General features: G+C 43.9%; 2 protein-coding genes across 2 annotated transcripts; both read right to left on the bottom strand.

The window, feature by feature from the left end:
* Positions 1 to 308: 308 nt before the first annotated feature.
* CCDC17 (coiled-coil domain containing 17) lies at positions 309 to 3458 on the bottom strand. The gene is made up of 7 exons (XM_033067685.1): positions 3437 to 3458; positions 3153 to 3342; positions 2713 to 2898; positions 2483 to 2612; positions 2267 to 2393; positions 2104 to 2163; positions 309 to 2017 (listed from the first exon to the last, which is right to left on the bottom strand). Exons 2-7 carry the CDS (start codon positions 3330 to 3332, stop codon positions 1666 to 1668), a joined length of 1035 nt encoding a protein of 344 aa, XP_032923576.1. The 5' UTR covers positions 3333 to 3342; positions 3437 to 3458; the 3' UTR covers positions 309 to 1665.
* Positions 3459 to 5250: 1792 nt separating this feature from the next.
* Positions 5251 to 22229, bottom strand: LOC117000280 (vasculin-like protein 1). Its single transcript, XM_033067797.2, has 11 exons — positions 21352 to 22229; positions 20796 to 20910; positions 20380 to 20509; positions 19735 to 20018; positions 16992 to 17064; positions 15659 to 15852; positions 11857 to 11997; positions 8241 to 8399; positions 7379 to 7503; positions 6416 to 6518; positions 5251 to 6183 (listed from the first exon to the last, which is right to left on the bottom strand). Exons 2-11 carry the CDS (start codon positions 20853 to 20855, stop codon positions 6037 to 6039), a joined length of 1416 nt encoding a protein of 471 aa, XP_032923688.1. The 5' UTR covers positions 20856 to 20910; positions 21352 to 22229; the 3' UTR covers positions 5251 to 6036.
* Positions 22230 to 23294: the final 1065 nt, after the last annotated feature.

The following is a 23294-nucleotide window of genomic DNA, read 5'->3' as shown; positions in this document are numbered from 1 at the left end:
CTGGGGCCTTGTCACAGCTGGGGCTGTGTTTTGTTCATTCAAGGCTGAGCCTGAAGTGGGTTCTGATAGTGCCTCCCTCAGTTTTGAGCAGCCTGAAGATAGTGGGGAAGGCTGATAAAGAGCTTTGTAACATCCTGGGCTTTGTTGCTGTGTATTTTATCTCTGCTCCATGTCCATTTTTCACCCCGCAGGGGCATGCAGGAGCAGATGCTGATGGTTGGAGGCAGGGACATGGCTGTCCCCTGAGCCACCTTGAGTGCCCAGCTGGGGCTGGGACTGTCCTCTGGCATGTGTGTATATTAAAAAAGGCCAAGAAGTGAAGAGCAATGAGCTGAAGCCTTTTATTAAACATAGAGCACAGGGCCTCTGATATTTTTGAAAGATGGCTGGGGCTTCTGCTGGTTCCCAGAGCAGAGCTGTGCATGCCTGGGGGTTGGACTTCCCTACAGAGAGCTGCCTATGGGGCTGTGCCTGAGGGCAAGGAATTTTTTGTGCCCCTCTGCCTGTCCCCAACCACCACTGTGAGCAGGGGTGGTTGAACCACTCTGGGTGTGGGCTCCCTCCTGAGGTGGAGGCTGAGCTGTGTAACTGAGTTTGCTGCTGGCTCAGGGGTTTGCCTGTCCTTTTCCTGCTCAAATGCCTGGAGCCTCTTTGGTTCCCAGCACTGATCCTGTACGCTTCTACCCACCCCAGCACTGTGGGATCCTGGTACTAACTCTAAAACTGCCTAAACCCATCTCTGCAGCTCAAACACAGATTTTGCTGTCCCTTCATCACCCCAACAGTTCCTGAAGCCCCATTTTGAAGGTGGTGGAGGGGGTGGCAGGGCAGTCCTGTGGGGCCATGGCCTATTCCTGGCTCACCTTCAGGGGCCCCTGTCTCGTGCTGGGGGCTCCTGAGCAGGAGGAGGGTCCTCCAGGGCCACAAAAGGGGTGAGGGGGAGTCCAGGGGGCACATGGGCTGTGGGCCTGCCAGGCCCCAGTGCTGGCCTGGGGGGCTCCTGGGAAAGGAAAAAAGTGATGTCAAGGGCAGGAGGGTCCTGGCCATCCCCTCACATGTGACACTGGGTGTGCAGAGCAAGTCACACCCCTGGTCCAGCACTGGTGGGGACTCACCTCCTGCCCCAAGTGCAGCCAAGGGAGCGGTTCCCAAATGTCCCCAAGCTTGTACCTCCACACCCATCTTCTATCCTAGCTGGAAGCCCAATCCAAACTCCCCTCTCCCCTCCTTGGACAGTTGAAAATCGTCCTGGGCTGAGGCTCTTACCGTGAAAAGTTCTGGCACAGCCAGGGCTGGTGGCAGTGGGCGAGCTATAGGGCGAGGGAAGACAGGAGGGTGCAGCCATGGCCTTGTCTGCTCCGTGTGCCATCGCAGCATTCCCACCTCTGCCTGGAGCTGGGCCAGTTCCTCCGTGTGCCGCTGGCTTGCCTGTGAGCCTGGGCAACGATTTGGACACCGTGGGGTTTACAGCAGCCATTTTCCTGGCATCTCCCCAGGCCCACATTCAGTCTGGAGACTGGGCCTCTCCCTTCTCACTACAGAGAGCCCACCCCTAGCTGCAGCCCCTCCACTTGCCAATATTTCCAGGAGCCATGTCCAGCTCAGGGCTCTGATGCTGCAGCCACAGAGGCAGCTGGCGCTTGTGGGGTGCAGATGGGGGACCCATCACCTACCAGCGTCTGCTCTCCTCTCCCTCCTGACCTTCAGTGCCAACAGTTCATCTTCTAGACGCCAGTTCTCCAGCTCCACGGCCAGCAGTGCTGCATCCAGACCGTGTGTGCCAGCGCTGGGGGGCTCTGCTGGCACAGCCGGGGGTGCCTCAGGTGCCGGCTGTGGGGCCACGGTCCCTGTGGGGGGACAGGCCTGGGTCTGCTGTTGGCGCTTACCCATCCGCCTGCCCCTGCGCAGCCCTGCAGTTCCTTTCTCCAGGTCCGTGGCCTCCAGCTGGAGGTGGAGAAGCTGGTCCAGGATGGCAGGGTCGTGTCCCCCGGAGCGCAGGTAGGACAGTCGCAGTGCCCTGCCAGAGCCCCGGATCAGCCATGGCCAGGGCTCGTCCAGGTGCTTGCTTGGAGCTGCCATCGCCCACAGACCCTCACCCCTCACCTGGCCTCAGCTGCGAGCGGCCCCACAGGCGGTAGGAGGGTGTCAAGGTGGAGTGTGGCCCTGGGGAGGAGAGAGGCAAATAGGGCGTGAGGGAGCCAACGGGGATGGAGAGCACCCCACAGGGCCAGGGCTCTGTGCTGTGAGCCCTCAGGCCAGGGCTCACCTGTGCTGTGCTGTTCGGATCTGTCCAGCCTGGTCGGGCAGGCCTTGGCTCGGCTCCGGCTCCCCCTGCTCGGGCTGGGGGCCCAGAGGTGCCCTGGCCCCCAGAGCCGCCAGCCGCCGGCACAGCCCTGATGGACAGCGAGGGGCCAGGGGCTCAGCACGGCCCCCACAGCCCCACACTGCATCTCCATTGCCCCAGAACCCTGCCAGGGCCTACCCTCTCTCTGCCGCTCCAGCTGCTGGGTCCTGGCCTGGATCGCGGCCACCTGGCGTTCGTGGGCTTCCAGCAGCTCCTGCGGCGGCTGCCGGTGCCCCTGCCGTGGGAGCGGCTGCCGGGGGGGATCTTCCTGCAGCACACGGGGGTCACCGGGAAGGAGGGGCTGGCCCCCCAGTCCTGGGAAGCCATAGGGCTGCTGATGCCCCCCCGGCACTCGGGATTCACCGTACCTCCACTGGCAGCCTCCCAGAATCGGTGTCAGCCGCACGGAGCAGGGCCCTCTCACGGGGGGTGAGCACATCCCCCAGGGGAGCTCCCCGCCCTGGCCTCCGCTGTCCCCACACAGCTGGTGGGACCCCACGAAGCATAAAGTGATGGAGTGGCTCAGCGTCGTCCGTATTTTGGGACACCCCAACCTCGCAGACACAGAGAGAAGAAAAGAGCGACATCCCCACCCTCCTCCAATTCCGCGCACCTCTTCCCCCCCACTTCTCCCTTAATAACATACTTTTCTGGTTTTGCCAAAATAAGCACCAAGAGCTGCCTGCCTGTGTGGGGCAGGCAGGGTAGGATGGAGGCCAGACCAAGCTGGCGCCAGGATGTGACACCCTGTTCCCCAACCCAGCACCAACCCCGTCCCCGTTCTGTGCCAGACCCAGCTCCACACTACCGAGACGTCCTGTGGTTTCCTTGCCGTGCCCTGTGCTCCCTCCGCAGGCAGAGGGTTCCCCCCATGGAGGCAGGAGCTGCTGGGCGCCGGGGGCCCGAGGCACAGCTTCTCCAGGTGCATCCGCAGCAGCGGTCGGGATCTGAACTCCAAGCGGCAGCGGGGGCAGAGGAAGGCCCCCATGTCCAATACCCTGGAAAGCAGAGCGGGTGAGGTCACTCAGGGGACAGGGAGAGGGGCTCCCCCGCGGGGCTGGCACCCTGGGAAGGGCTGAAGTGTGCACTGACCTGCTGGCGGCAGTGGCTGCAGTGTTTGAAGCCACTGTTGCTAAGCTGGAAGCTGGGCTGGGCAGGGAGGGCCGCGCCCCCAGCCAGCCCTGGACATTCCCATTGTTTACCACGGGCACTGGAACGGGGGAAAAAGGTCACCGAGCCACCTGAGCAATCTAGAGAAAACAAGGTGAGGGAGGTCCCACTGCCCTGAGTCCCTCCGTGGTTACAAAGTGCTTGCTGCCAGGCATGCTGGCTCTGGGGTTGTGCAGGAGTGCCCTTTGCCCACCTTGCAGCAGCTCCCACTTAGCTGCTCCTTAGCAGACTTTCAGCTAAGGGGTAACCTCCAACAGAGGTGAAACCCCTTCTCCCCCTTCTTGCCACAGGTGTCCATGCCCTGCCCTTGTTCCCAAAAAAGCTCCCTGCTTTCCATCCTTGCATCCACCTCAGCTCTGCTTGCCAAGTCCCTACAAGCTTTTCCCCTCACCTCAATGCCAGTGGTATCCATTACAAACTCATGACTTGCTCAGGAAAAAGCTGCCATTTGATGGATGGGGACTTGTCCCACCAGGCTCACCCAGAGCCACTGCCACTTCCAGTTTCATTGCTGTTTAAACCCAACACAGCCCACAGCAGGGTCAGGGCACAACATCTGGTATGAAGCACAAGGAGCTCCTGGCACACACAGGACAAGCTGTGCTATCCTAGCACAGGCTGGTCCCACTCCAGAGTGCTCAGCAATCCAATTTCCCCATTGCAAGTGGCTGTCAGCATGGATCTGATGTGAAGGGGTTTTTTAATTTACCCCATTTATTGAGATGAGTGCACACAGGTCTGCATAACTTGGTTTAAAATGGATGTAGAAGTTACACTTTTAAAAAAGTGATAGGCTCTTCCAGACAAAAGCAGTGTTTGAATATTCAGAAGGGGCAGGATGGTTTGTGCCAAGTCGTACAGGAGCCCCAGCACTTCCCCAACCAGCCTCAGCCCCTGGACCCTGGTTTCCAGAGCACAGGGATGAAGAAATGCCCCACTGCCCCTCTCCTCTGAGGTTCACCACAGAACCAGCAGGAGCTGGAGGCACAGGTAGCAGAGTTACACCTGATAATGCTGAGCCTGCAGCCTTGAATCCAGATGCAAAGATTCAGGGCTAAACATTATAATTTTCTTACACCTCTGTTTTCTCTGCCTGGTCTGGAGTGAATAAAGAACACACAGGCACAACTTTGGGACAAACCCCCTCAGGTCAGCAACACCAAGTTTTCTGTGACTCCATCCAACCCCTCCCTGAAAACAGTGCACAACCCCAGAACACTTTCCAATCCAAAACCTTTGTGCACAAGCTGAACTTACACCAGACACTAAAATAGCTTAGGCCACAACTGAGTTGTTTGTAAAATTCTTTTTAATCTAATAGAAATGTTTTCATGAATTTTTAAAAAAGATTTCAATGAAAACAGCTTTGGATTCAGACATTCCCTTGCCACGTTGTGAACATAAACAGCAGCATTGCACTAGGAACAAGTGACACCGACCGGTCGAGCTTCATCATTTTGTATGAAGCGGAAAAAAAAGCAAACTGCTTTAGTAGAAGATAATTTTGAATTATTTTCTTTTAAAAAAATCCCCAAACATGGACTCATCTCAGCATTGTTTTCCCTCTCCCTTCTTAAAGGAAGAGTTCAGCTCCTGCAGTCTGAGCACTACAGCAATGTTTGCCAAGTGGAAAAATAGAGCGGGAGAAGAAACTGTTTATCCCCAGTGCTACTGAACCCCCGAAGTTGCAGGTCCCTTAGAGAAAAGCTCTCCTTACATAAGAAAGACAATTAGAATTGGCAAACTGATGCAAAATATTTATTCCAAGTTAGTTATTTTTGATGCAGTAGTTTTTCCCCCTCATACAGACTCAATGTGATAGTCACTTTTTAAAATCTGTAAATAATGTTATCAAAATAATCTTAATCTTTGAAATCTCACAAAAAATTTATATTTTACAATCCACCCTGAATATCAAGGCTGCAAGAAGAAGAACACAAACAATTCCTATATCCAAATATTTTACAGCTGTACCCAAAAAAAAAAAAAAAAAAGAAAACCACAAACGCCTGGTTAAGTGATGAAGCTCCCCGAGCCGCCAAAAAAAATAAAATAAAATAAAATATTCATGTTATTAGCATTAATTTAACATAATTAGAACTTCAAAAGCCATTTTGTCATCGACAATGATTGTTTTAGCACACCGTTACCGCGCGCTGGGCAATGCGGCGGCACTGTTAGAAGCTTGTTGTTGCAGAGATCAGTCAGCCACTTGTGTCCTGCTCACACGACTGAACTTGTGCACTGCCCCACAAGGGATTTTTGTCAAAATTTGCTAGCTGCACAAACTTCTAGTAAGCATTAGGGCAAAACCAAAAGAAAAAGCTAAAGAAGCCAATTTCTCTCTTCTTTGGGATACAATTATTTCCCTTGTGCATGAAGTATCAACAACAAAAGAAAAAACTGAACAGACTGGAGACAGAATAAACTCTGTTTAGTTTATACAACCCCAAACACGTGTTGAACTATGAACTGAGTTTATTGGGTTGGTTTTATTTATTTTAATTTTATTGTGCCCAGTTTCAGGCATCGTCATCTGACGTTTCGCTGCTACTTGTTTCCGTGTCTGAGTCCTCAATCTTTGTCTTAAAAGTGCTTCCCCAGTGGAACAACAGGCTGGAGCCGCGGCCCTGAAGAAATCCATTCTTCCCAAATCCATTTCTTCTTCGCTGCAGAAATGAAAGTAAGTTTTAAAACGAGCAAAAGTGTGCAGAGAACCGTCACCAACCCTTTGAAATGAATGCCACATTTAACTGTGTATACACACATGGATAATGCAGAATCATCCATTCTACTACTATCTCATTTAAATGCTTGGTCCTTTTGAATACCCTTGAGAACCAGCCCTTGAGAAAGGAGAGGGAGAAGAGCAGTCACAAGTAGGAAGAGCTGTAAACATACCTGTTCTGATTTAATCTGGAACTCTTTGAGCTCATCCTCCGTGAGGGGAAGGTAGTTTTCATCATTTTCAGGATATTCCTGCCATCCCATTTCTTTCAATAACCTGATTGTGGAGAAAATAAAAGGGGCATGGGAACTAAAGCAAGGGAACAATGGCAAAGGAAAGAACACTTTGTCCATGAAAAACAAGGTTTTGTAGTAAATTGCTCCAAATTCACCAGGGAATCTTCTCTACCACAGATCACTTCAACGATCCTTTGTGTTTACCCACCATTTTTCAATGTCTTTTACAAATATTTAACCATCAGCAGTATAATGGGTACATAACCAGCCTGGTGGAAGGCAGGGATTTGAAATTCTAACTCAAGGACACTGAAGGAGGATATGAGACGACCAAACTAGTATCACAGTCCAGAATCTCCTAAACATTACTATCTGCTTGCACCAGATGCTCACACTGCTTATTCAGTGATGTGAGATACAGCCTGAGATACCAGGTAAATATTTTCTTAACTCTCCTCCACTTTTACAGCATGTAAAGCAGCACAAGAGTATTCTAAGTGCAAACAAAGTGTGGTGTGTGTCTTCAAACCATTACATTTAGGACACCTGCTTGCAAATTAACCAGAATCACCCTTGGTTCATGCTGACTCCCAGTGTGGGCAGATAAATATCTCTAGGCAGCATTAACACATGGGGATGTGGCATTAAAGAAGCACGAGGACTTAATTACAGACCTCGGTAAAGCCTTGGCTCACTGCCACTGGTGTCCTGTTTTACTTTCAATAAGACCCCACCCAGTCCAGCACTAGTCACAAAGCCCACACACCTCCTTCTCCATACACACAGAGCTAATGTTGCTTCTCAAAAAGAGAGCTTTCTTCAAAATAATTTCCTTCTCCTCACACAGCCCAAGGATTCACCCTCCTTTACTCCAGACACTTTATTCTGCCATTTACTCACCTGTGTTCTGCTTCCAATGAATGGGAGAGGTTTTCCCCCTCCTCTGGCAAGGGGAGAGAAAGGCCATTCTGATGGCAGTTCTCTTCCCAGTTTTCCTTTGGTTCTGGTGTGCTGTTGCTCTCCATCTAAAGAAAAATAAAACCATCAAAGTGTGCTTGCACAGACTGTGCCAACAGCACAGTTCCAAGTTCAAGCTTCTGCCTTTGAAAGTCCAGCCAAGCATTTCACCTTGAGCCAGTGTTTTTTACAGAAGCTGCAGCAATGTGTACCTGGCTGTGACTGGACAACACAGGACAAAGGACATTTGGTGGCCTGTGGTGCTGTGCCAGAGGAGTGAGTGCTGGCATTGCAAAGCCATCACCAGCAGTTCACAGTGACAGCAAGAAAGCTATGAGAATTAAATGCTCCTAAGGACACACTTTACACACACATTAAAGCACAGATCTATGAATTTGGAGGTCTGGTCTGAGCCTCTGAGGCTTGAGCCACATTCCTGCACCTTTCACAAGCACAAAATTCTCCTTTTCTGTGAATGTAGTTTGACAGGAAAGCAGGAAAGCAACTTAAGATGTTAAAATACGATACTTTTCCTCCCCTCAGAGAATCCTTGCAAAAAATCTAGATTACCTTCAACATCTGTGACCTTTCCACCTCATTTATTACTTATCCACTTGCATTTCATTGTGCTACACATCTCCCTCCATCACTGCTGTGCACTATTTCCACTGGCACATGTGCCAGGCCAGTGGGAATCATTCCCTTCCTCTTCCAGCACCTGAATTACATACATTGTTCAGGGCTTTTTCAACCCCAACTCCTTCAATAATAATGACCATATACACAACAAGGATAGTGATCTTACATCATCCAGCTTGTCACATTCCCTGTTTTCTGTAATCTCCCCATTTCTATCATCCTTCAGTGCCTTCAGGAATTCGCTCTTTTTATCAGTGGTCCGGCGCATCAGCTTCGTCAGGCGCGAGGAGCAGATCTCGATGGGAGGCGTGGTGCTGGAAGGACTCTGCACAGGGAGGGAGAACACAGAAATTAAACTGCACTGCTGCGAGCCTGAGGCCTCCTCAGTGGCTGTGCTTACACCTTTCAAACACTCATCATTTCTTTGGGTGGCTCCTAAGCCCTCAAAAAACCTCAGCCTAATGTCAAACTCCTATCAAAGTACTACTGTGTTGCACAGTCACTTCTCCTCCCATCTATTATTATCAACTTAATTTCTTTTCTTCCTCTAGGAGTCAATTCACATGGTCATGAATATGTTTATTTTGTCCCTGTGTAATGTAATTCTCAAGCAAGCTGGTGCCTACAACAGAGTATTAGGGCAAAAAAATTCATGCAGGATTCCTGCCCTACAAAAAATTAGCAAATAAAGCAGAACAGACTCAGTTCAAATTTGCATTTTAAGTCATCCTGACAGACTCTACCCTGAAATTAAGCTATGGGGAGGTAATCTCCTTTCAGGGAGTGGTCACATCCTTAACTAACCACAACTGGGTACAGAACAGGCAGCCACAGCCTTGGAATCCTCCCCTGGAGAGAATGCTGCCAGCTGCTGGCTCTGTACACTCAGCCCAGATGGTTCAGTGTGGAGCCAGACACAGACAGCCCTGGAGCCAGTGGGAAATCTGCTCAGCTCAATGCATGAACACAAGGAAACCTCCTGTGCTCCTCCACAGTGTTTAAGCTTTCTTAATAATCTGGAGTCTGTGAACCAGGCCCACTGGCAGTACCTGGCCATGATCTTGCAATAGGAGCACTGCTAACCAAGGTGAGCTTTCAATTTTATCTGTTTCATGTTTTGTCTGGGCACACAAAAGGAATCTAAGAACATGTTATGGGAAAGGTCCCAGTATCTTACCTCCTGCTGGAGTTCATGTCTGCCTACTCTAAAACAATGAGGAATTTAATAATTATGATGGATAACTGACACCAGAATCTTGCATGCAAAACTATTCTTTTTCTTCATGTACATGCTTTGACTTATTTTTTAAAAATCAATATTAAGCCAGTAAAATTTCATTAAGTTTGTAGTGTTTTTCTCCCCACACACTTTTTTAAGCTGTGGGGGGAGGTTGCAAATTCAGGCTCTTCAAAATGAATCTCCTGTGCCAAAAATTTTTATCACACTCAGTGCTCTGAGCAAAGATCAAGGGAACTAGACTAAAAACAAGGCAGCAACTGCTGCTTATATTTCTAATGGCTGTTGCATGTTAAACACTGATGTGAAATAATGCCTGCAAGGTAATAAGTGCAGCCTGGAAGTAATTTCTCAGGCAGACCTTTCCAATTTTGCCTAATTCAACATAGTAAGAAACAAATCAGCACTTGTAACAGACCTAACGAGTGACTGCAACTATCAGGATAAAAAGCCAACACAAGAGTGAAATTAAGCTCTCAACATAACTATTAGTTTGACTGCAGTGACAGAAGGTAATAATGAACAAAGGAGACTAAAATTAGATGTCTTCTGGTAATCTAAAATACTCAACTTGAACTCTTTGCTAGTGGCTGTTTTGATCTCTAATAAACTACTGAGGTATTAAAATAATTTCTACACATCAGGGGAAGACAGTTACAGCTAAAGTTTAGAAACAGCAGATTTCTGAAAGAGAATTAATTTCACTTCAATTCTGGTTTTATGCATAACTTTCTGTAGAAGGGTTATGTTTTACAGAACATTCTTCTTTAGCACTAAAATAGCAAACTGGCATCTCTTCTAAAGTAAGTTTAGACCTTTGACTGAAACATCAAGGCACCTCAGTCTTTTGGTACTGCTTTTTTTTGGGGTGTTTGGGTTTTTATGAATGATAGCACTATGCACCACCTGATATTTGTTCTGATGTCTGTCTATAACATAGATGGCTACTCTTACAGAAAAGAACTTTTAAGAACTCAGGCTGTATTGTAGCTTGTTTGTCTTAAGACTGCCTTTTGGGGACACGGCCAGTGCTGGTTGGAACCCTTTTAGCTTTCAACACACTGTGGTCTCTTATGAATAAAGGTGCTATTTTTACCACTTCTGCAGGAAGCACATTAGCCCCCTTTCAGAAACAAAAAACCAGAGACTGCGAGTAGCAGTCCTGGAGAATCAGGATTGCAGTACTATCTGCTGGCCACAGACCTGTGTTTTCATACTGTAAATCTCCAACAAATTCAAAGAAAAATGTATTACAAATGTCCAGTTTAGTTGGAAAAAAATTTTAACCCCTTTATGTTTAGCTCCCAGGTTGGTACCCACTATCTTCACTGACTGGAGTTTCACAGAAGACCTTCTTGTGGGCAGGTGGAGGAAACACTTTTATTACTCCTGTATGACACAAAGTGAATGCCTCTCTCCAGTCTGCAGAGGTAAAAGCCTGTTCAAGTTTACATATTTACACTGTCTATACAGTGCTGTGCATTACACAAAAGAAAGGCAGTCAGCAGCACAAAGAACTTGGTGTAAAGAGAGAGAAAAGCAAGGTAAGGGAAAGGAACAGAGTGTAAGATCCATCTGTCAAAGTGTCAGGTGCCTGTTTATTAACTACTGCCTTTAATGACTGCTTGTACACTCAGCTGTGGCTAAGGCAGAAGAGTGCAGATTGCTGCAAAGTCTGCAAAGCAGAGAAGCATAACGATGACAAGGCCTCATTTTAGAAGTAATGTCTATAACAGAAGACAAGTGCACAACTAGAAAAATTCCCCAATTCTACAGTTAAAATAAACTAATTTCAGATGTTGTGAATCATCTTTTACAGAATCACAAAATCATTAAGGTTGGAAAAGACTTCCAAGATCATCAAGTCAAACCTATAAAGAGCAGCTGCATTGGCCAGGAATTTATCACAGTCTGTTCTATTTTTGTTCTTTTTTTTTTTCTCATGCTCTGTCACAGTTATTGCTGAAATATTAAGAGAATTATATTTCAAGTTCCCTCTATACTTCAGACCAAAACTAGGGGCAAGTCAGTTTCCATCTCAGCAGATTACCTCATTCCAATGACAAATTAAAGAGATACTGCAGCTGAAGTCATACGTACACATGTTAAACTCCTTCAACCCCCTCAGAGTGCTTGTGCTGTTGTTCTAGAGAAAGGAAATTAAGCAGATCACCTTCCTTCCCCTTCCTTTCCTATACTGAAAAACATCATGGGAATCAATTTGCCTACCTATTCACATCAGTTCTTGGTATCTGCACTCCCATACCACCAAGCTGACGCATGCCTTGTTACACAACACCATTTAAAGCACTAGTACCTTTTTTTTTACTGGAAGGAAATTCTAATACAGTTGAACAAACACCAATGGCTTTATAGCCACATAAACTCCATTTTTATTTCTTTTATTGATGTGCTAAGAATGTACAAGTGAGTCACCCCTCAAGGGTGCAAAGGTAGCTACCACATGCAGAGAGGGCCTTATCGTGTTTCTCTAGCAGGTGATAGTGACAGAAGCTCCCACCCTATCCCTAAGCCCAACCCTTACCTCTTTGGGAGAGGTGAGGACTGAGCCACTTGCCAGTACCGCTGGTTTGGTTACAGACACTGGACTGGTAAAGGCAGAGTCACGGGTGGAGGACAGCGAGCCTGGTTTATGTTCACTTCTGTTGGCTTTCCATGGGCTTGGCTGTATTGAAGAGAACAAAAATGGTAAGGTATGAGAAGGGGTTGCTTGCAAGTATTGAAATAAATAAGCAACATTATGTTGGCTCTTGTATGATTTTCTTCTTTTCTTCCCTCTCCAGTCTCAACAGGTTTATTTCAACACCCATCATTTTTCCCCTGGCATCTTCTGTTTTCCCCAAATCACACACAACTCTGGTTCATGGGCAACACCCTTCAGTAAAACACCATTAACAACTCACAGAGAAAATCCAGCATTGCCTTTCATTAATTGGAATCACCACTGTGTAATGCAATTTATCTTACAGCTACCCACAGATGGGAAATAAAAAAAAAATCCCAATTAAAATGACATTTCTTAGGGGAACACTGCACACCACAAAGAAAGGCTTCCAATCACTTGACAGAAGTATCCTTGTGTAAGGAAGATCATCATGCAATAGTTTTGTTTAGAGTGAGAATGAAAATTATTTATTTCCTAGGGCTCTGAAAGTGTCCATCATTGCACCAATTTAGCAACAAGAACACGAAAAAGATGCAAAAGCAGCCAGTTTATTACAGTGCAGGATCACTTGCTGTTTTGGCCTAGATACTCTCTGCAGAATCCCTTTGAATACACTGGCCATTTGGCTGAAAAGTAAAGACTTCAAGGTAAGTTTTTATTATTCGGAATGTTGTTCTTGAAGCTCTCTTATCAGTCAGGGACAAACACTGTGAAGTGAGAGTCTTCACCAAAACAATCCTAAGAAGAAACTTGTACCAAGTAGCACAAGCAAGCCACTGTCAGAACATTAAAGCATACAGGTTCCTTTGACCCACTGGACTTCTGAAGCCAGCTTCAAGTCACTAGTAAAATAATTAGTGCACAAATAGGATTCAGTTAAATCTGAGATGCAACAGATCTTGCAATCTGCCAGCAATGAGAACAGAGGCACTTTTCAGTATGTTGTCACTGCCTACTGGGTTCTACAAACTTTAAAAAAAAATACATTGCATGGGGAGGCCATCAGCTTTCCTCTTCCACTCAAAAATGAGCATCTCACACTATCAAATAGATTCTATGGCATCCACAGCATACATTAAAAACATCCCCTTCAAGGGTCAGAAATATCTTGATCTGCACAATATTTATTGCCTATACTAAAAGTAGGGTGCAGCATGATTCTGAAAAGAAGTTTCTCTCCAGGGTTGCACTGCTTCATTCCCAGCTCTCAGCTGCCCAGCCCAGGGCTGCTCTCCAGGCTTCCACAAAGAGGCAGCTCACAGACAGATCCAAAGACAGACCCCTATTGCTTTCCTTGGGTGGCTGAGTGTGACCTTCATGGATTGCTTGACTGTGAGCTATCAGCCATCTCGATTAGCCAGAAAGAACACAGTTGTTTCATTGCCACCAGCTCTCTTCCTTTCTGAACTACTTGGTACAACTTAACAAATTTTTCATTCAGTTTTCCTGTGACAGCTTTCCAATACTGCTGACTTTGTGGAAAGGAGTGTTTTGACTCCTCTACTACTTTATGCACTACAATTCCTGGATAACTTTCTAGAAGTCTTCAGGCTCATGCATCCTACCACAGCTGCTTTAAGGCTGTGACTTAAAAAAGGCATCAATGTACACAGCTTTTCTGGCTAAGGATATGCTGATTCTCCACCTTTTGATTTTGCTAATGGTCACCATTCATTAACAAAAGCACTGTTGATGACATCAGCAGGTAAGTCTTCCCACTGCAATCCCCACCACTGAGGAATATCACTGCCCCAGTAATCACAACACCACTCAGTGCATAAACACTCAGAAATTAGCAGCTAAATCACTAAGTACATATTTATAGCCTGCTTAATGTGACTGATCTCTTGGGGTACATATCAAAAATTAATAGCTTTTCCACTAGCCAAAAACATTTCCTTTGCTATCGATACTGCAATATTTCAGGTACAAATCCAAGTGTAATCCAGGCCTACTGGATTCAGTGAAGTAAAAACTTAATTAAAAGGAACTTCGGCAGGTACCACTACATACTGCCATAATCTCTGATTTAAATACAGATAAACAATCTGGAATGCAAATGAACTATGTAACATGTAAAGCAAGCTAAAAAAACCCTACCACTATTTTTGATGGATGCTGAACCTTCAGATCATAGTCAGTTTTATTCCAACTGTGAGCACTGAATAATGTATTCTTTTTATCTGAAGAATCAAAACCTACATAGTCTAATTACAGAACACGGTTAGGAAAAGCTTCAAGAGCAGCTCTCCTTGACTGAATTAAAGAAAAACCTCTGTCCATGGGCTTCAGAGGCAGCAACAACAAATGGAACAGTAATTGCACAGCAAGTTGCAAGGAGCAACAGAAGTGCATTTTCATCTCTCAGTCTCTACACTGGTACAGCATTAACTTCCACACCTCAGAAATGATCTTTTCATATGACACAGATAAGCTGTATGCATTGTGGCTCACTAAAATTCTGTTTACTTTGAAGCCAGAGACAATCTAACAGTCTGATCAGAAACTGTACCTCTGGCCTTTTGTTTCAAAGAACACACAAAACATCCAGACTAAACCCAGGTCAGACTATATCTACACATGTATTAATCAAGGTGTAAAAGCAAAAATAAAGGCACAGGAGGCTCCCCACTCATTAGAAGCTAGAATTTGTTTACCTATTCTAAACAAGAACATATATGGACTGAAAATTGTGTGTAGAATGAAAAATGCCTTATAAATAATCTTTCTAATGAGTCAATTTATCCCATTTTACCAAGAAGTAGATCAGCTGACAAGTGTATAGACAAGATTATTTGAGAATAATGTTAACCACTAAAAGCTTTTGTGTAGCTGGCAGAATTTAACCTGAATTTAAAAATTCCAAAAGGGAAAGAAACTCTAAACTTGCTTTCTTACAAAAAGAAAGAATGTGTGTAAGAATTATCTACTGTAACCATAGGGAAGATTTTGTTGGAATGTCACAGCCAATATTAGTAATTAATACATTTTAGAACTCAAAGTATTTGGACTTCTCTTTAAAGAATAACTTTTTTTTTTTTAGCTTTTTAAATACTTTTACTATTAATTCTTCAAAATTTCTAAGACATCTATACATGCTGGTTCTCTGGAAAAATGAGCAAGATTAAGCCTAGAACTAAGGAAAAAAATTACTTTTTTTTTTTTTAGCACTAATGTATTTCCTTCAGTAAAAGAACTGTAGCACAAATGCCATGGCTTTTCCAGATTGTTTTTAAGGCTCAACTAAATTACACCAGAATTACAGGATGTTACAATCTAATCTGATCTTAGCCTCAATTGTTCTGGACACATCAAAGTATTGTAACCCAATAAAGATTTTTCAAGGTAGTCATGTGAACAGTTCAAGCACATAGCAGCACACATTCCACCTCTCCAGCAGTGCTCATTTTGTCTTTTTAAGATAAGTATTTGTCTAATGTGTGAGGACACACCCATTCAAACAGACTGCAGTGTAATCAGAGGTTAGTTCTCCCTATGGACAAACCCAAAAGGCATTTTAACAGAACAACAACTTTAGTAGTAAATAGGCCTCTGCTGTAGAAGCCACTGCCCAGAAACTACTAGATTCCAATTCCTGCTATTTGTTGGGGGTTAATTCCTTTGATCTGCAGTTCACTAATTTGGTTGGAACTCCCTGTACCTTGGAAGGAGGAGCTGCAGGTTTAGGAACCAGATTTTTGTAGACACTTGGGACAATGGTGGTGGCTTTGTTGCCATTTGCCAGGTGAGAAACAGGTGATGTAAATGCAGCTGAGAAGGCGGCGGAAGGATCCTCTTTTGAAACCTTTTTGATGACCAGCATCTTGGTAGGTTGCTTGGCACTAGGGGGGTTTTCTGTAAAAACAAAACAAGAGATTCTGAAATACAGATGTTCAGTTTCAGAACAGCTTCAGTACACTGCTCCTGTTCCTCCCTCTCCATCTTCGACACTGCACATCTGATTCTGAGACCATCAGCTGCTCTTTCACTTCAGCTCTGAGAGAGACACCGGATGTGGATATCTAAATACAATCTTTTCTAATTTAAACACAACAGCTCCCCTGATGCTGAAAGGAAAAACCTATAGTGACATCAGTTAACAGCCTTGCACCATTCTACAAAAATCAGAATAGATAGGAGTATTTTTTTGAGCAACATGGATCAGCTTTGTTAGTTCACTCACACAGCAAAAATATTTACATAACTTATACCTCAAAAGACACGTTAATTAAGTACAGTTAATGTTTCTTAGGCCAAATAAGCACATTTCCAGGAGGGTAACAATTTTAAAAATACCAATAGTATGAACAGATAAAAGCTCCATAAATGTTCTCTTTAAGTTTTGAGCAGAACAACAGCTACCTGACAAACATGCAAAAAGAATACAACCCAACAGTACTGCAAGAAATGTTTCTGAGTTTCTTTCACATTTGTACTATTTACAGTCTATTACTGTACTATTACTATCTAACCCAAGTAATCCAACTAATTATCAACAAATCTCTGTTTAACTGCTGGAACTGATACCTTGTTTCACTTTTTTTTTTAAGGCATAGATTCACAGAGTACATCAGGATCAAAAGCAAGGCTGTTATGAGTTTAAAAAAATCAACTGAACTCAAACCACAGAACTATGACAGCTTTGGTATATTTCCACTATGAAGATCCCAATGTCTAGTTCACTCCAATCTGCTCTGCCCTTCAAGTGATGTCTATGTGAAATTTTAACTGCAGCACGACAGGAAGCAAACACAGAACAGTGACATTACCGCCATTGGCTAGTTGCTTTATGACAAGACAAACAGTTTCAAATAGACAAAAAGGCCAAGAGATTAGGGAAGATTGTGGGAGGAAAACAACAAAGGACAGAAAACAGTAAAATGTCTACTTCACTTAAATCCTTAAAATATTTTTGAGTGAAAATCCCAGCATTTAAACACCTGTTACAATTTTCTGCTCCATCATCAGCATTGTGTACAGTGACCTTCACCTACCCCATACTCCAGAAGGTGTCCCTAAAGGTTTGTTCTGGTTGTTTTGTCTTCCACCTTCTGGATTCAAAGATGGCTGTAAAAAGACAATGTAAATGAATATATTGTTATATCACATATAACAAAAAATAAACAGTATTAACATTTTTTTCCAATAACCCACAGTATGGATAGACTTCTCTGAACAGCACCTGAGGTGGAAGAGAATGCTTTGCCACAAGACATTTAAAAATCGAGTTTGCCTTCTCCCAGGTTTCTGCTGTATTTCCACTGGAACTATCGGAGGGCTCAGGATAACTCCTCTAAGTCTTATACTATAATTAGGTAGATTTTACCAACCAGTACATGTATTAAAAAATTAGGTATTTGAAAGCAGCTCAAAAAAACCCCAAAATCCACATCATCAGTATATGAAGAATCTATCCTCATTTCATCGATATTTTAATTCAATAATGATGCATGAGCCAATAAAAAAAACAAAACAAAACAAAACCCCCCAAAGCAATACTAGATTCATAATGTAAAGGAATATATTTACTGAGAAAGAAAATCTACATTTAAATTTGTATCAAAACTCAGACCACTTTTTAGGACAAGAGTGCGTGCAGACTTAAATGGGATTCAGTTTCAGAATTCAACTTGATGGAACAACTACAGACATGTCCAAGCTCAAAGTAGAGTGAAGAAAATCTAAGCATTCAATCATCCTGATTAGCTATTCCTCTTCTGCTGTCCCAAATAACCTCAGTTCAAAATACAGCCATCTTTTTCCTCTTTTTAAGGAATTCCTCATATCTCAGTTACTATGGTGACAGCATAACTCTCTAATAGTAAGCATCTGAAATAGTAGGTATTTCTGTTCTGTAAGAGTAAGGAAAAAAGTCCCACCATACCATAAATTCCTGCCTCAAGTCTCCAGAAACTCTTCTGTTTAAGTGCTTCAGTTTTTAGCTACAGGTCAGTTTTATAGCAGGGGCACTCACACTTTGACTAAACAGCCTGCTTTGCAGACCTTTCAAGAAAAGTGTTGTCAGCCACACAGGCCTAACAGTCACACACTTAACCACAGCACACAGCACTTTGAGCACTAGGGCAAAGACAGTACAGGAGTTACTAAACAAAGCTTGCTGCTAGCTAGCCTGTGGTATTATCATCTTAAAAATGAAGGAAGTAATTAGAGAAGAAACAGCCATGTAAGCTGGGGAAGGCACTGAAGAAGAGAATGAAGTATGTGGAAGAAAGATTTAGACCAAGATTTAGATAACAAGAGATTGCACAGTTGCAATCATTGCAATATTTCTAGATTTCAACAGACTTCTAATGGTCAAAAAACAAGCTCATAGCCTGAATTACAGTATTCTTGAGAAATCAGGTAGTAGAAATCTACACACAAGCTTTATCCCCACTCTCCAGCTGTTAACCATCCTGTGGTACAGGCTCCTGCTCAAAGCAGCAGCAGCTGAACAAGAGAATGCAATCACCTCCCAGGCCCTTCACTGAAAAAACCCCAGCAGCTTAAATCAAACTGCCTCCTGTGGCAATTTAAGTGCAGGCTCTGGATTTTGGCCTGAAGCAGCTGTGGGTATTCATGTATTTCACTCTGACTCGTAAATTCCTGAGCAGAAACCATCAAACTGCCACAACAATTTCAGCTCTGAACAGCCTTCCAGACACAAATGCTGAATAAGACAGCAAATACCTCATGATGATGATACATGCAAGTGTGCACAGTATTACCAGAACCTTTCATTACAGGAGGCAGCAAAGGCTTTAGTACTGAAGATGAAGATAGGAATTGCATTAGGGGAAGGGACAGAATTACCAGAACCTTACAGAGGATATTCTCTTCATTACACTAGTCAAGAAGAGCCTAGAGACAGCAAGAAATAGATGCAGAAAGAAAACCACATGGAATAACACTCTTCAGGGGTCAGGAGAAATAGAATTAAATAGAAAAGAAAAGGCAGAAAAGGTGCACATCTTTCAAAGCATTAGCATTAAGGAAGGCACATGGTAAGGATGAAAGTCCTAAGTCCAAGTACTGCTTGATAAAGTTTGAAAAACTAAAGACAATCCAGTAAAAATAGAGCCAGGATGTAAGAGACTATCATACTGATAACACCACGTGAATCAAAATGCTGAATAAGAAGAAAGTTGGAAGAACTGGAGATGTTGATGGAAGAAATGGCTCAAGAAACCCTGATCAGCAGATTAACAGAGAGAGAGAGGAAAACAACTCTGATAATACTGTTCAAGGCAGAAGACTCAAGGCAGATGGTTGAAAAGGTCTGAGCATGTCATGAACAAGCTTGGGAAGGTTATCACAAACACCAACACGTATCAGAGTGAAGGAGACAGGAAGACTGAAGCAGGCAGACTGAAGATAAGCTGAACAGATGTATTTCTAGGAGCGAAAAAAAGGCTTTGTAAGCAAAGCCACAAAGTCCATACAGCTACTATTCCTCTGTCACCTTATGGGTGTCACTGAAGACCTGCCCTGAATGTTACAATGCCTTCAGTTCCCAATCACCATTTGGCAAAACATATGATCCAAACCCCACAATCCAACATGTCTTCAAGTCCTGAGGGCTCAGCATCCTATCAGAGCCGGCATAATTTTGTTAAAATTTGCTGTGTCTCAAACATGGAATGGAATGCAACTCACCACCTATCAATGCTAACAGAAACGAGATACGAAAAGCCATTTCTCACTCCTTCCACTTCTAATGAGAAGCTACACACTTACAAAGTCTTCCTCCTCAAACTGCAAATGCTCTTTATCTTCCTTCTTCTCTTCCCTGGATTCAGCAGGCAGCTTTTCTTGAAAGGCGGAACTTTTCCGAGAATGGAAGTTGCCATTCCAGTGGCGATGAACTCCAGTTCCTCCTCCTCCACGCTGGTTCACACTATCATGGCCCCGTGAGGGACCATGCCAGCCAGGCTGACTGCCAGAAAGCCCAACATGAGCTCCTTTAGAAACACCAGAATCTACAGAATCATGGCGGAGAAGGGACGGCTGATGCCAGCAGTCTAAACAAAAGGAGATATGCAAATGAAAAAAATCAACACAGTATGCAGAATACTGGAGATATCAGGTTGTTTTTCTTGTTGTTCAGCCAGTGTTCACTAAGTAATTGCTGTTCTGAATTTATTAAGTACTGTGTGATTATATGAGAAAACAAATCAAGCTACACAATGCACTTACAGCTACTATGAAAACCTCTTAAGGCCTGAGTATATTGCACAGGACAAGAGAGTAGTACAACTTCCTAATAGAATGTTTGGAAAAAGTAACAGTTTGGGAAAATGTTTCTATTCTGCTGAATTCTTCATTCTGTAGAATATTTCAAAATGTTTGCTCTCAGGCTGCATTCTGGTCCTTCTTACTCACCTCCCGCAGTTCGGAGGGGCCCATTATTGAAAAATCCATCGGAAGAGTTGTGTCTCCTGCGGCTCACGCCAAAGCGGCCCTCTCCCCGTGGAAGATGCTCTCCATGTTTCTCAAAGGTGGCTGCAGGGGACTGCAGAAGGTAAAAAGTCATGTAATGAAGCACTCAACTCTTCAGGAGCCTGTCATGCCAGCAGTGACATTTGCCTAATTGAAAAAACCACCGACCCCCACATTCCTGTATGAGTTTCAATACAACATCCACAACTGCACTGATTAGCCAGCAACATCAATGAGCCTGGATCTGATCCAGAACAGCTCACAAATCCACCTGTCTCCCACAGAATCACAGAGAACCCAACACACTGATCTTACCCATGGTCAGAGCTGTGAAAGCAGCTGATCTGTATTACTGTTACCTTGGTTGACTGTGGTGTTGAGAAGTTAAGCCAGGCAGGAACAAAGTCATGCTGCGCCATTTAGGTCCAGTGTCTCCCTTCAATAAAATGAGGCATCAAACCTCATGGCCAGGCTCTGTAAATTAAAAGAACATTCCCTGTCATCTTATCCAAACTGAAATAATAACACTATCTCTCAAAGTTTGGCCTATACTACAGGTGGGGAAAAGTGCTGAAGTTTTTTTTGTATTATATTTGAGCATTTTTCTTCTCCTGCTTTGTTCCTCTGACTGAAACAGGTAAGAACTTCAACATTCCCAGTTACTTCCTGTTTACAATTAACACACCCATGAGGTTGACAACCATAGGCCAGCTCCTGCACTCCTGTGTTCTTTCCAGCATATCACAGCAATTTCTACTGCTCAAAATGGTGAACTATTGCTCCATACAACTGAATTCCACCTTTTTTTGTGGAAGCTTCTCCAGTTTAACATCTTGCCTTATTTTTCAACTTTAATTTATCTAGAAACAAGTCAACACAGTATAAGCAAAGTAGTAAATACATATGATCACCTACCCTGAGTTTGGCCTCTGCAGTCCAATATCCTCAGTTTGTGTGCTTCAGTGACCTCTGGGTTCCTTCCTTCTCCAGAATTCTGGAAGGCCAGCCTTGAGGCAATAGTGCGTCTCGAAGCAGAGCACGAGAGGCCGCACTTCGTGCCAACTGTGCCCTTCACCCCCTCAGCTGCTCATTTTACCCTCTCTTTGCACTCTCACTACAAAAAAAAGATACCTAAGAAGGTAATTTATATTTAAAAAGGCCACGCCCACGTTCACCTCATTAAATTTCCTCTGGTCGTGGTAGTACAGAAATCAGCCTTTACATTACAAAAAGGTTTGTCAAGTCTGCATGACAACATTCAGAGCAACATCATGGTTAATACTGAACAGATACACTCAAGGCTGCTGGACAGTTCATGATCTGCAGCAGATCACCTAAACACTCTGGAAAAATGATGTTACATAAAAATGTTTGCCCTAAATACTGAGATCTAAACAAGAAGCATCTGCCCAAGTGCTCTTAAAATATAAATTTCATTTTTATCACATACATCTGCTAAAAAAAGGTAAAATATTTTAAAAAACGAATGTTAGGATATACTCTAGTCTCCACGTAACTTGGCTAATGCTCCACAGAGCTAAGCACTACTTGATACAAAGCTCAGAAGCAGGAATGTTCTCCCTGTTTTTCACCATTTACATGCTGAAACATAGGTCACATGAACAAAAAAAGCCAGGTCCAAAAATAATCTCTTCTACTCTATTTTTTGTAGACTGGGTGCTGCTTTTAAAGGGACACAAATAATCCACAAGAGCTTCTTGTTCTACAGTGAAGAGTTCACTTCTGGGTCATAGTCCTCTTCCATCAAAGAGGTGAGACAGGAACTGTCGTCACTGTAAAAAACCAAACACAACTCCATCAATACAAGTGGCATAAACACAACAAAATATGACTAAAGAGAAGCACGGAAAGGGAAACTGAGCAACTGCAGTACAAGTGCCAAAAGCTATTTGACTGCTGATCAAAACAAAACCTGAAGTAATCTAATTTAAAAAGAGTCCCTGAAAAGGGTGCTTTTACTTTTAAATGATCACTTCCCAGATTTAGTCCACAAAAGGGCAACAAAAACAACCAGAATAAAGGGAAGACTGGAGAAACTGCATGCAGCTGATGAAAGCGATTCCCCACTTGATAGCAATTTTAAAACCTGCTGCTAAAATAATGAGACTGTGGGCTGCAGGTAGGCCTGGCCATTCCAAATGCCTCATCTCCACATGCCCATGTCACTCCTCATCTGCTCCAGTGCAGCCAGACTCCCCTCTCAAGAGGATGATGCCAGTAATACAAATGGTATTCCATTAACTTCTCCATAGAAAATACTCCATAGAACTTCTCCATAGAAAATACTGTGCCACCAAAACCTGAGTTATTCTGCTATGACCTCTTTTTTCTTGAACCATCCTACCTAACTAGAAGCAAACAGATAGTTTAGTCAGGAAAGTTGTATTACTGTTTTGATGCCATCAGCTGTTTCACAGATGCCTTTAAGTGTGCCTTACTATGCTTTTATATTTGACTTATCAGAGTTTGTTTTCTTTGTTTGGATATGGCTCCATTCTTTGATCTGTTTTGGTTTTAATAGTGTCACAGTCAATATTATGTCATTCTTTACCTAAGCATGTGGATTTTTAAAGAAAGTTTTAAAGGTGATTTTGATCAAGGCTCAAAATAAACACACTGGGGAAGAGTAAAAAAATCATGACCTTATATCTTCTGGGTCACCCCTTTAATAAACCCCTTCATTTTTGTTTCCTTTCTGGAAGCAGATATTACTGGTGCATAGAGAAGTTTGGAAAGATGGAAACATTTCTGCACCTAAGCTCTGAGTCACAATCACATTTCTGCAGACAAAGTAAGAACAAGCAACCTCACAACACATGTAAACTACCAGCCAAGAT

Source organism: Catharus ustulatus, chromosome 9 (genome assembly GCF_009819885.2).
Source record: "Catharus ustulatus isolate bCatUst1 chromosome 9, bCatUst1.pri.v2, whole genome shotgun sequence".
NCBI lineage: Eukaryota > Metazoa > Chordata > Aves > Passeriformes > Turdidae > Catharus > Catharus ustulatus.
The sequence above is the reverse complement of the archived record's forward strand: the minus strand, read 5'-3'. Positions and strand labels throughout refer to the sequence as shown.